The sequence below is a fragment of the Nanorana parkeri genome, unplaced genomic scaffold (genome assembly GCF_000935625.1).
Source record: "Nanorana parkeri isolate BGI_ZX_2015 unplaced genomic scaffold, ASM93562v1 scaffold554, whole genome shotgun sequence".
Classification (NCBI taxonomy): Eukaryota; Metazoa; Chordata; class Amphibia; order Anura; family Dicroglossidae; genus Nanorana; species Nanorana parkeri.
This window is the reverse complement of record NW_017306822.1, coordinates 181,852-196,103: the sequence shown is the minus strand read 5'-3', so window position 1 is coordinate 196,103 and position 14,252 is coordinate 181,852. Positions and strand designations below refer to the sequence as shown.

Here is a 14,252-nt window from a genome sequence, read left to right as displayed (position 1 = left end):
CATGACACCCTGGGGTCCTGGGGTCTTCTTCCTGCAGTGGCCGGTCTTCAATGATGCAAAGAAAAGTGCCACGTGGTTACATGGGCAATGCCCTCTGCATCATTCTTCTGTGGGCTCAGGGTAGCTTGATGACATGTCCCCAGGGGTAATAAGTTGAAAGATGCTGGACTTCATTCAAACCGGAAGAGAAGTGGTGGCTGGGAACGAATGAAGATGTGGGGTGCAGCCTGCATAGAGGGTGGAGAGGCTAAATACTTCTCTGTTGCTTATGTTCATTTTAAGTATCTAATTAAACTTGCAAAACAGTAGTTTATTCCCAGCTCAATAAATAGTCTCTGGTTATTATTAAATAATCATTATCCAATCTGCGCACGGGTGTTATAAGCTCCATAGCTCTCACCTATGCAGGATACTTAAGTCTTAGAATTGTAGATCATCAATATAAAGTAAGCACAATTATGACAAGAGTTGGAAATGTGTTGCCTTGTAGGCAAGTCTGTCTAAAACTCTTTTCAACCTTCTGTCCTTTCTTTTCCTCTTCTACATGTAGCGTAAATCAACCAGGAATACTCTTTTTTTTTCACTCTTAGGTGTTAGTTAAAAACCCAGATGGCTCACCAGCAAATGGCATCCCAGTGGTGGCCAGTCCTGGGGATGGAAGAGGTGTTACTCTGGAAGACGGAACAGCTAAATTGGTAGTAAACACCGGTTCTGCTAGAAACCCCTTGAATATAAAGGTGAGTTTTTAAGGAAACCTGCTCTTAGAGAAGTACAGGGGTTGGCATTATTGACATCCCAGATAGCAAGGATAACTTGCCACAAACTTGTGTTCGGGTTAAATTGTAATTCTTGTTAACTTGCTGCACACATTCCTGGCACGTGGTAGACTTGCAGAACACTCGCAGCACAAGTTCTACTTGACACTTTTTGAATTTGTAGCAAATTTGCTTGGCAAGTCTACAGCAAGAGTCCTGCAGGTCTTAGCAAGAGCTCTGCAAGCTCGCTGGTCTGCAATTTCACTACATCGGGCTTTCTGGGTGTGAAAGACATAGACGAGCTGTCAGTGTGTGTGGTAGGGAATATCTTTCCTTCATTGCAAACAACTAAGAAAAAGAGGTTCCCAAGTCATCAGTTTAGCAAGTCATTTTCAAACTTGCAGCACAATTTCTTGCTATCTGGGATGTGGTGTTGGAAACGCTCTTTGTCACCCACCTAGAGTAGTAGCCTTAGTGTGCTGAACCTTCCCATGAGTGAAGGTGGGTTGAGGAATCAGCTGTATGTTACCACTTTACCCAGATTATATACCTCTTGCAACAAATCAACTTTCCTATCTAACAGGTGAAGACAGCTGTACTGGGACTAGAAGACAAACGCCAAGCCTCCGAGGAAGCCACATTGACCCCCTACCAACCACAAACTGGACAGGGAAACTATCTGCACATCACTGTTGGCTCCAATGTGGCAGAGCCAGGAAAGCAAATTTTCATAAACTTTAATGTACTGACCAGCAATCCTGCACACCAAAACAGTATACAGCATTTTACATACCTGGTAAGTTACAGTGCAACTGAAACCAAATCTTTGTTTTTATTTTTAGATGGAGCGTAGAGTGATCTGTGCCCTCATTAGGGAGATTCAAACTCTCTGTTTTTCCTGGTGATCATTATCACTGAAAGTAAATCCTAAATTTTGGGGCGCCACCAGAACAGGAATTGATGGGAACTCCACTCTGGTGACTTTTGACAGTGTTACCCCTGCACTGCAAGGGTTAAGTGCTTGTTTTGTCTTGAGGGTGCAAATAAAGTAGATATACTCACCTGATCCTCAGTCCAGGGACAGTCAGCTCTCACCTCTCTTCCCCTCGGATCCGACTGTGGAATGTTCCTCAGCGTCCTCACATCTAATGCAAGTCAATAGACCTGCATTAGACATGTCGACGTCAGCAGTCTTTAGACAACCGGAGTTTGGGGGAGAAGAGGCTGCGGGGATGGCCTAGCAGCTTGGCAGGACCGCCAATCAGGTGAGTATATCTTCTTTTTTTGAGCTCCTAGACCAAAACAAGCTCTACCCCCACACTGCAAGGGTTAGTTCTGTAATCCTGGAGTTCCCATTCCACCAACCACTGTCCTTTTTTTCACCCAGATCCTCAGCAAAGGCCGGATAATACAAGAGGGCAAGCAGAGGCGGGAGTCAGGTCAATCTCTTGTCACCAAGACCCTGATTGTTACAGAAGACTTAATCCCATCTTTCCGTATTGTGGCGTACTATATCATTGGAAGGGAGCTGGTGTCAGATTCCCTCTGGGTGGATGTGGTTGACGAATGCATGGGAAAGGTAAGGTGGTCAGTTTGGATGGAAGAAACATTTTGTACAGCAGCAGGCACATCTATGAATTGTGTAAAAGTTCACAATGTCAGGCCACTTTTTGAGAAGTTCCCAATTCATTAACACAAATATGGTTTTGCAGTGTCAACTGCAGGTAAGGGTAAATCTTCTCATCGGGACACCTGTTCCAGCGACAACTATCTAAGAGGGTATTTCCCTTCAATTTCTAAAGATCATCTAGACTCGCAGGGGTAGCCAAACTCCAGCACTCCAGCTGTAGTGACACTATAAATCCCATCATGCATCTGCCTATGGTCATAAGTCATGCCTGTGGCTATCAGAATCTTGCAATACCTCATGGAATTTGTAGTTGCACCACAGCTGGAGGGCCAGAGTCTATCTACCACTGATGTAGAGACAGGGGCGTCCCGAGGCCGGGTGTCACCCGAAGCGGGTACCTGGTGACACCCAGCCGTGACATCATCGCACATGCGCCACCATCTTGGGGATACCTGCCAGCGGCCATCTTGGTGATGGACGCCGGCCGAGAGAGGAGGGGACATTCCCTCCTCTTTCCTGCAACTGTCGGCTCTTAGTCCTTGACTTTTCAGAGTGGGTGACATCAAAATGACTGTCAGTAGAGATTTGTCTCATTTTCTTTTTGCATTGCCAGGGCATATGAGGGGAAATCAACTCAATTCCTGCTCTGGCTCTGGGACAGGAAATCTTCCCAAAAGATCTAAAACAAAAAAAATAAGTGCTGACACTAACCCTAAATTAAACTTTAACAGCTCACAAGCAATTTGGCTTTATATATACCCTACCCAACTTACATTTACGTTACATACTGTATACTTAACCTTACCCTTAAATTACTTACATTTAAAGCAGAACACTGGGCTCAAACTGTCATTTAACTATATTCCTTAATAACCACAAAGGCTATAAATCAACTTTGGGTGCACCAAATCTCTTGTGCAAACCCAGATATCATCACCACTGTGCTGTACATAGCCTGTAGAGAAAGCAGAGCTGTGCAAGGGACCCAGCAGGCCCCACCCACAACAGGAAACTACAGGAGGGGGCAGAGAAGAAAAGAGATCAGCAGTGGCTGGTCTTTATTACAGCAATCTATAAGATTCACTCTGGGTTATGGCACAGATCTGAATTAAATACACAAAGCTCACCAAGATCCAAGGAAGAATACAAATGACTCTTGGATTTCAAAGAGATTTATTTATCCCGGAGTTCAGCATTTTTTATTAATAAGCTCTAGTTTTCCACTTTAAAAATACTAAAAGAAAAACAGCAAAATACAAGCAACATTTTGCAAGCAATGTAACATGGACATAGGAGAAATGCAGAAAAAACAAAAAAGCGCCAGAGGGGACTGCTCAACCAGTACAAACCAATGTACACATGAATAAAATTAGAATCAAAGTCTATTTGGAAATAGATGAATGGATAAAAAATTGGTGAATGAATAAAATAAAAAACACGTTTAAAAGATGTGTGTCTGTAGGATGCTGCCCCAAATCAGCCGGGGAGACTGTAAATCTAGGGAAAAAACACAAACATGTTTTATATGTTTCTTCAATTCTGATCTTATTAAATTTGTCTGCACCAGGAAAGGCGCCCCTTGTTTGTGTTTTTTCCATAGGAGAAATGCACTTAGGTAGTTGGGCTGGTGGAACAGAGCTTGATGTCCCATGCATGGGTCCAGGGGACGGTAGTATAAACCAGAGTATGCTATGCGGAAAGTTCCATCACCTTGTGCAATAAGGAGCGTAAAGAGTAGTAGCGGGGGTGAGGAGGATTAGAGGAATTGGGGGAGAGGGACAGGAGCAGGGGGAAAAGGGTAGGAGGAGAGAAAAGGGAAGTAGGGGAGGAAGGCAAGAAAAAAAAAAGGGGGGGGGGAGGAAGAAAGAGATATGGGAGGGGATCATTAAAATTGTTAAAAACCAGAGATATGCAACAAAACAAAAGAAGAACAATGTAGACCAGCCAGGGGATCCACGGGCCAGATATGTCACCATTTTTTATCGTGAGGGGAATCAGGTGAAGAATCAGTGGTCATGGGAATCGGAGTTTTCCCCGTTGCACATATAAAATGGTAAGGGAGACTATCGAGAGGCTCATTGTACAACAATATCTCTTAGTTTGTTGGCTTAGGCATCAGAACTCGGGGATTGCAGTAATGTATTCTAATAGCCCAAGTATTATAAAATTTGTCATATCTATCATTGCAAGTAGAAACCCATTGCTCAGATTTCATGGTGTCCAAGACCAATCTGATCTATTCCTCCCTGGTGGGGACAGGGGCTTTTTTCCCAAAGCAGAGGGATCAAGCATTTAGCAGTGATCAGTGAGTGAGGAAGAGAGCTACATCTATATCAGGACATGGAAGGAGGTACAGAATGCAAAAGGAAGGGCGGCAGAAGAATTGACAACTGGATACCCAGGATGCGTTCAATCTGATTTCTAACATCCTGTCAGAACAGTCTAATTTTGGGGCATTCCCACCACACATGTTGTTGGGTACCAACCATACCACAACCACAACAACACAAAGGAGACACAGTGCTAGAGTTTAGTTTTAAGTCCTATTTCCGACTGGACATTGGAGGTTGTCCAGTCATATTGTACTGTGTGTGGTCAGTTTATTAAGAAGACAGGAAGTAAAGCCTACTGAAAAAGATTGGCTACAGTCAAGTCATTTGTCATGTGTCGTTTTCTTTTTCTCTGCTGGAACCTATAACCAGCTGGAGGTGACCAGCAACAAGAGGAGTACAGAACCAGGAAAGCCTGTAACTTTGACTCTGAAGGCAGATCCTGATTCTCACGTGGGATTGGTGGCTGTAGATAAAGGAATATTTGTACTGAACAAGAAGAATAAAATAACCCAGACTAAGGTAAGGACTTTATTGTGTGGCATTGCGCAATGTTTAATTATTTTCACTCCATCTATTGTTCATAAATGGAGTGTATGGTGGTTTTGTATTATTTTATTTCTGGTTTCTTATTTATTATGGTCAGGTCCGAATGTTTCTTTTTTTAACTAAGTAAATAAGTAATAAACTATAATGAATATTTTATATTCTTATTTAAGTAAGCAAGTGGAGCGCCGGGTTTTCACATGTTTTCATGGCTGGCCTTATATGCTTTGCACACACAAAAAAAATGTTTACAGAGCTCAGTATCTCAAGCTGAAATTTACACACACAGGTTAATGAGCCAGTGCAGTGACTTCTACTCCTCCTCACCTCCACCCCTTTAGTTCAAAAACATATAAAATAGAACTTACCACAACCATTATATATTCCTTTTTAATGCTGTAAGCACAAGATACCTACCAATGTTCTGAGGTGGGAACAATAGGCACCTTAGTTACCAGTCTGGACTAGACTGTAAGGACAATATTCCCAAAAATGTTCTGAGATGGCAAAAAGAGGCACCTTAGTTACCAGTCTATAAAAGACTGCAAGGACAATGTTCCTACCGACGTTCTGAGATGGCAACAAGAGGAATCCTAGTGACCAGTCTATAGTAGACTGTAAGGACAATATTACTACCAATGTTCTGAGATGGGAAAAAGAGGCACCTTAGTCACCAGTCTATAAAATACTGCAAGGACAATGTTCCTACCAACACCCTGAGATGGGAACAAGAGGCACCCTAGTTATCAGTCTATAGTAGACTGTAAGGACAATGTTCCTACCAACACCCTGAGATGGGAAAAAGAGGCACCCTAGTTACCAGTCTATAATAGACTGTAAGGACAATATTTCCACCAACACCCTGACCCTGAGATGGGAACAAGAGGCACTCTAGTTATCAGTCTATAGTAGACTGTAAGGTCAATATTCCTACCAGCCTTCTAGATGGGAACAAGATGCACCATATTTACTAGTCTATAACAGAATATAAGGACAATATTCCCACCAACATTTTGAGATGTAAACAAGAGGCGCCTTGATTACCAGTCTATAATAGCTCTAGTGTGGCTGAGTATATTACATATTATTGTCCGAGCTTTTCTATCCTGGTGACAAATGCACCTCCTATTTTTGGTTCAGGCGTCACAAAGACAGTAAGTGAGGGAAACACTCCCCAGTGTGTCACAGACAGAATTAAAAGACTGACAGAAATGTTTTTACTTTTTTCATCTCCATAAAAAAAAAATAGCCATTGATCAGCTTTAACGTGACCCTGTGCTTCTGTTAGTTCAGTTATACTGACCTATGGGTCTTTTGATACATTCAAACTTCAACACCGAGCCCACCCGTGGAGCCTATGCATAGGTTATCTTGATACTATTTGATTTCGTACAGGCTCATAGGGGGTGGCCCTCAGTTTTTCACAGTTAACATATTATGTTCAGATTTCTGGTAATGCATTGCATTAGCTATTATGTAACTGTCATGGTGTAACCCATCAGTCGACCGTTCTAATGATGTACCGTAATGTTTTTCCCACACGCACCTTTTGGTAGTGTCTCCTTGTGGATGGAATGTATTTCTGTTCTTGTTTTTTCCTCAATAAAAATATTTCAATATTTAACAAACTTCAACACAGGCCATAGCAAAAGTTTGTGAAATCTAAAATGTTCCATCTCTTAGGTGTGGGACATTGTGGAGAGGTCTGACATTGGCTGCACTCCAGGAAGCGGTGCTAATAACATAGATGTATTCTATGATGCTGGACTTGCTGTACAATCAAATTTTGGAATAGTCACTAAACAAAGAGATGGTATGTACAATGTATTGCTTTAAAGCATCACCTTATCTTATCTTACTCCCAAGGCACTAAGCTTGTTGTTGTCTCTAATATATTAACCCTATTCTAATGCGTTGATAGTATTTTCAACTCATTTGCTAAACTTCATCCTTGGCTCTCCTAAAGAAAACACGTTTGTTAATGAGCTATATTAATCTTTTAACAGTGGCATTCTGGCACATGTGAAATATAAAGTACAGGCACAATCCTTTAGAATAAACACCCATAGACCACAAACCCTATAGGACCTTGTGATGCACCTAGCCAAAGGAGAATATGAACTGCCAGACTCTGTTTTTGTTTAACTCATTTCAATAAGAAAGCCCAGCATTATGTGCTCTTCATCACATCTATATGATCTTGTGGGAGATTCTAATCTAAAACCATAGTCATTAATATGAATTTGCCCTCTCCTCTCCCCCATTCCACCTTGTGTGGCTATAATAGCTGGGAAAGCTCAGAGCTGTCCCCATGATTTTTGAGTCTTTCTGTGGGAATTTTGCCCATTCCCCCAAAAGAGCATTTGTGAGGTCAGACTGATGTTAGACGAGAATATCTAGCTCATAACCAGCATACCGAATATCCCAAAGGGTTAAGCTCAGGTTACAGGGTACAGGTCCTCCAGTTCCTCCATACAAAACTCTTCCCATCATGCTTTGAGTTGATTTTTTTAGTTGTTAAAAATGATGTAATATCTTCATCTACACAGAGGCATCATGCGCAAACAGCAAAAGCCGCAAGCGTAGGTCATCTGTGGCATTGATCGATCTAAAGAACAACAAAGGTGAGCAGAGAAATGACTTCATGGGTCAGTCTTCTGAAACCCTAAGCAAACAGCTAAATACCTGTTTAAATTGCATTTATGTTTGTTGTTTTACCTGCAAAGGTGTCTGTAATTTGACCAGTCGATCCTACGATACACCTCTGTAGGCAAGTAAGGTCACCCTGCAATTACCTGTTGTAGCGATATTGTCTTCTGGGTCAACTCCCTATATATTGGATGGAAGTGATGATACCGATGTACTGTGAATCATATGAACTAAATTAATTTACTTTTGAATGAATAATCATAATCATACATTTCCCAGTCTGTGTTGAATTATTAACTGTTATGTTGACATGTTATGTCCCTAAAGAAGGAGATGCAGGTCTCTGAAACATGTTGGCTGACTATTAGATCTTCACTGAGATCTTCTACATGATTAAAGAGATTAGTGCTTGGCTCCTCTAAATAGAGCTGAGCTCTTGAGATTCCTTATTCCTTCTATTTTCTTTACGTCATCCCCAATTTATGTAAAAAATGGCTGGAGTTAGGCTTCAAATTGAATTGTTCCTGTTTCTTAAAGCTATGAATTACAACGAGAAGCAGGAAAAGCAGTGCTGCCACGATGGTATGACCAGCAATCCCATGGGCCACAGCTGTGAGCGTCGAGCCAAACATATCCTACTGGGAGAGAAATGTAGAGAAGTGTTCTTGGACTGCTGCAAATACATTGAACTGAAGATCAAGATCGAGAAGGAATTGGATGGTGGCTTGGAGAGGAGTGAGTATTATTATTATACAGGATTTATATAGCGCCAACAGTTTGCGCAGCGCTGTACAGTATAAGGAAGACATTACAATCACAATACAATTAAAGACAAGGTAGTAAGGAGGGCCCTGCCCATGAGGGCTTACAATCAAAAAGGGAGGGGCAAGTGATACATGAGGAGGTAGCTGTGTGGGGATGGACTTTTTGAGAATGAGTAGACAGTAATCAGGAAACTAGGATGATGAATCGGGACCTAGCTCAGTCTGACACATATCTTGGTATGACCCCACTGTTTAACAACTGTATGGCACACATTGCCTACGGAAATAATGTGGGGGAGGTGCCAAAATACTAAAGCCCAACTGTTGGGGTCTAGGCTTACTCAGCACAGCTAAGTTTCCTGGCCACAGTTTTTAAAAAACACATATAAGGCTACTTACAACAAACTGATCTCTTTTACATTTTACATGTTTAACAGTAAACATGAAAATAGATATGCATTCCCTAGAGCAGCGGTTCTCAACCTGTGGGTCGGGACCCCTTCGGGGGTCGAATGACGATTTGCCAGGGGTCGCCCGGGAGTCTCCTGCTGTTAGATAACGGCTCCCGGCCGCCTGGAGAGAAACACTTTCTCCCGAGCAGAGTAAACCTTTTTTGTCTGACATTGGGGGCCCTAGCCGCCGTAAGTCAGGAAAAAAAAAACACCCGAGGAATGCATAGCTACATTCCTATTGGCTATTTCACTTTGCAATAGCCAATAGCAAACTAGCTATTGCACCCGCCCTCTGCTGCTGCCAATCAGCAAAGGGGGACCTGAAGTTCTCCATCAGGTCCCCACTACTGATTGACAGCAGCAGAGGGCGGGTGCAATAGCTAGTTTGCTATTGGCTATTGCAAAGTGAAATAGCCAATATGAATCTAGCTATGCATTCCTTGGGTATTTTTTTTTGTTTTTTTATTCTGACGGCGTACACTAGTGGTTCTGAACCTGTGGGTCGCTGTGTGATTTCTGCTGTGCTAGGGGAGAGTCCTCCTCAGCCCTCTCCTAGCGCAGCAGTGTCAGTTCTCCCGCCAGATGTCGCTGCAGCAGCCGCGTCATTCCTAAATTTTACCGTTGGGGGTCACCACAACTTGGCAAATGTTACCAAGGGGTCCCGGCCCTAGGAAGGTTGAGAACCACTGCCCTAGAGGCACCTACAGGCAACTTTAGAGCCTTTGGTATGGTTACCACCCTCCATTTTAAGTGGTCTGTCCCCGGGAAATGGACATCCCCAGAACTGTCCTCAGCCACCCGATATTGCACATGCCCTGGGTTCCACTTGAAGGGGGGCCGCTGCTCAATGGATCTGTGAAAGTTCTCCGACTCACAGAGACAACAGAGACAGCAGACTGCTGCTGTCATTATTTAACCGCCCACCACTGGTGGTTGGTTACTAGCACCACCCGGCATCCTACCAATCCAACCGATCCAACCGGCATCCAAACAATTATATGCTCTGCCTCCTGTGCTCCAGCACCCAGCTTCTGCCTGAGGACTCTGTGGACGCTCATGTAAGGGGAAGCTCTGTGGACGCTCATGTAAGGGGAAGCTCTGTGGACACTGATGTAATTCCTGATCACTACATGCTGTGCTACACACTCCTGACCCATGCATCTGTGTCACACACTTCTGACCTCTGCACTCTCTGCATTATGTGCTTCTGACCCCTTCGCTCCATGCATTTTGCACTCCTGACCCCTGCACTCCATGCGCTACATACTCCTGATGCCTGCACTCTGTGAGTTCGACACTCTTGACCCATAGCAGAGTAGCCTCAGGTTTTATTTAACCATATCCTTTCAACTACTCCTATTGCTATGGCAGGTGCCAAGGGCATTGTCTTTATATCTTGAATATTTGCATCTTGTTCCAAAAGTCTGTGACCATTTTTTTTAGGGCATGCCAAAAATGGGGGTGTGATTTCATAGGTGTGGCTACATATGAGGGTATGGTTAACAGGGGGCATGGTTAGTAGGTGTCCCTAGATTAAATTTTGAAAATATGGCAACCGTAGCTTTTAGGCAACTTTTAGAGAGTTGGGAGGGCAGCTAATAGAAGGGATGTTATGTGTTTTTTTTTTATACATGTTGTTCTTGTATTTTTATTTTGTTCAGAATATACATTGTGTACTTCATTATTTAAATATGGAATACTACATTCACATTTATTACAACTTTAAACCAGCAGGCGATGAGCTTTATACAAGAGTTGTAGCTTTTTGGAGGCTCTTTTAACATCTGAAAAAAGACCCTGTACATCAGGGAGATCATATGGCCACTGCTGTTCTAGCAGAGCAAGCCAGACTTGACCCATGTTACATAGTTACATAGTATTTGAGGTTGAATAAAGACATTAGTCCATCAGGTCCAACCTATGGGATCTCCTTCTTAGGAGTACCCGTACCCCTGTATATTGCGGTCCCTTAAAAAATCGTCCAAAAGTTTCTTGAACAACTCCACATTTTTTTCTGAAATCACTGCAGTGAGTTCCAGACCTAACCGCTCTAACTGTAAAGAACCCCCTTCGCCCCTTGTGCTGGAATTTTTTTTCCACCAATTTTAGGTTATGGCCTCTAGTTTTTGTAATGGAGTTAATTTTAAATAGTTTATCACTAATGTTGCTACCACCATTGAACATTTTGTACATGGAAATCATATACCCCCTTAATCTCCTCACCTCCAATGTGAACATGTTTAAATTTAGTAGCCTCGTCTCGTAGCTCTGGTCCTCCATACCCCTAATTAGTTTGGTTGCCCTCCGCTGGACATTTTCCAGCTCAAGGACATCTTTTCTTAGTACTGGTGACCAGAACTGGACCGCATACTCCAGATGCGGTCAAACCAATGATCTATAAAGTGGCAAAATTATTGACTTGCCCCTGCAATACATCCCCTTTTTAATACAGGACAAGACCCTGCTAGCTTTGTTTACAGCAGCCTGGCACTGCAAACTACCTTTCAGTTTGTGGTCTACAATGACCCCCAAATCCTTCTCCATTTCTGACTTCTCCAGCGGCACCCCCATAATTGTATAACCCATTTGTTTATTTTTAATTCCAAAGTGCATTACTTTGCATTTATCGACATTAAACCTCATCTGCCACATTAATGCCCACTCCCCTATTTTATCCAGGTCCTCCTGTAATGTTATAGTGTCTAAGTCCGTGTCTATTACCCTCCCAATTTTGGTGTCATCCGCAAACACGGAAATATCGCTGTTAACACCCTCCCCTCCCCCCATGTCATTAATAAATAAGTTGAACAATATAGGACCCAGCACAGAACCCTGAGGCACACCGCTCATTACACTAGCCCACTCTGAAAAGGTGCCATTTACAGATACCCTCTGGACACGTTCCCGTAGCCAGTTCTCTATCCACGTACACACCACCTCATCTATGCCCATAGCCCTCAGCTTGTGTAGCAAGCGTTTGTGTGGTACCGTATCAAAAGCCTTTGAGAAATCCAGATATACCACATCCACCGGCTTACCTCCATCCATATCTCTACTCACCCCCTCATAAAAAGTTAGCAGGTTAGTCAGGCAGGAACGGTCTTTCCTGAACCCATGCTGATTGTCATTAACTATCCCATTTTCCTGAACAAAATCTACCAGATAATCCTTTATTATACCCTCTAGCAGTTTACAAACTACCGATGTTAGTCATTGACATTGCTATAAAAGGGTGTCTCCAAGTATGCAAACAGTGCTGGGTTTCCTAATCAATGGAGACTTAGCTTGGTGAAAGCCATTTAAAAGGGGATTTTCCCTCCCTTTAGAGAGGTTTTCCAACATGTCCTGCTGTATCTTCAGGACATGAAATGAAGAGAAATCTCCCCAATTGGATGCAGAATATAAAAAAATATACTGTATAATAGACATGAGTTTTAGCCACTCTCTTCTCTATACCACTCGAACAAAACCTAAAGTTTTGGCTATAGGTACACTTAAGTCATGACCATTCTGACATATATTTGAGACTTTGACTAATCCGCTTCCTCCTTCCAGGTGACCAAGATGCCGAATACATAAATGAAGGAGAGATTTTGGTCCGGAGTGAATTTCCAGAGAGCTGGCTGTGGAATATTATCAAAATTACAGAAAGAGCCAATGCAAATGGGTGAGTGTCTGACATATACAATATGTCACAGACTTCATCGAGGAACGCACATGAGTACAGAATCAACCATGCCACAGTTGCTGGCCTGCAACAAGGTCCATTAAATTTGATGTTAAATAAAAAGGTCTCAAATGAATACATTTGTGTATATTTCATAACAATAACTCCGAATAAATAGTCGTCCTTTAACATGTTCATCTTTCTTCAGTGTTTCCACGCAGCTTGTGAAAGACAGATTCCTAAAAGATTCAATCACCACATGGGAGATTCTCGCTGTGAGCTTATCAAAAACTAAAGGTAATAAATACTTTCAAACTTTACATGTCTGCTCTATTATTATGATTATACAGGATTTATATAGCCAACAGTTTTTGGCAGCGCTTTACAAAATTGAGGGAGACAATACAATTAACAATACAATTTCAGTACAGGAGGGTTAGGAGAGCCCTGCTCGTGAGAGCTTACAATCTATTAGGAGGGGCAAGTGATACAAAAAGTAATAAATGGGTGGGAGGATTTAATAAAAGAACTGAAAGGACTGTTATATTGGGGTGGAATAGGCTTCCCTGAAGAGAGATGAGTTTAAGGATCGCCTAAAAGGTGGGCAGAGTAGCAGATACGTGGACAGATTGGGGTAGGGAGTTCCATAGAATGGGAGACACTCTAGAAAATTTCTGGAGGCGAGCAATGTGAGGAGGTGACAAGAGAGCTGGAGAGCAGGAGGTCTTGGGAAGAGCAAAGGTGGCGGTTTGGGTGATATTTTGAGATAAGGTGTGATGTAGGTTGGGGCGGATTTGTAGATGACTTTGTAGGTTTTTGTTACTACTTTGAATGTTATACGTTGGGGAAGTGGTAGCCAGTGGAGCGATTGGCAGAGAGGGGTGGCAGACACCGATTGGTTGGTAAGGTGAATGAGTCTGGCAGCAGCATTCATAATGGACTGAAAGGGGGATAGCCTGCTTAGTGTTAGGCCAACAAGGAGGGAGTTGCAGTAGTCAAGGTGAGATATTACAATGGAGTGAATTAGAAGCTTTGCGGTATTATTTGTTAAGAAAAGACGAATTTTGGAAATGTTACGGAGGTTGGGTCGGTAAGATTTGGATAGTGATTGGATGTGGGGCTGAAAGGAGAGCTCAAAATCAAGGATTACTCCGAGCACCCTGGCTTGATGGGAGGGGTTGATCGTAGTGCTGTTGTGATGGAGAAGTTGGGGTAGGGGACACGGATGAGGAGGAAATATTATAAGCTTAGTTTTGGACAGATTTAGTTGTGACATCCATGTCGATAAGTCAGAGAGTAGGTTAGTGATGTGTGAGGACATAGAAGGAGTGAGCTGAGGGGTAGAGAGCTATATTTGGGTGTCATCAGCATAGAGATGGTAACGAAAACCATGGGAGGTTATCCATTGACCTAGGGAGGAGGTGTAGATGGAGAATAGAAGAAGCCAGAGGACAGAGCC

At 42.8% G+C, this 14,252-nt stretch overlaps 1 protein-coding gene across 1 annotated transcript in view; it reads left to right on the top strand.

Annotated features, from left to right (window-relative positions):
• LOC108791482 (complement C3-like) overlaps positions 1-14,252 on the top strand; it is an 80,978-nt gene that overhangs the window by 23,114 nt on the left and 43,612 nt on the right. Inside the window, 9 exon segments of the mRNA XM_018561985.1 lie at positions 591-737; positions 1,339-1,551; positions 2,143-2,334; positions 5,088-5,237; positions 6,945-7,074; positions 7,811-7,885; positions 8,448-8,645; positions 12,682-12,817; positions 13,029-13,090. Of these exon segments, the coding sequence (XP_018417487.1) occupies positions 591-737; positions 1,339-1,551; positions 2,143-2,334; positions 5,088-5,237; positions 6,945-7,074; positions 7,811-7,885; positions 8,448-8,645; positions 12,682-12,817; positions 13,029-13,090 (1,303 nt within the window).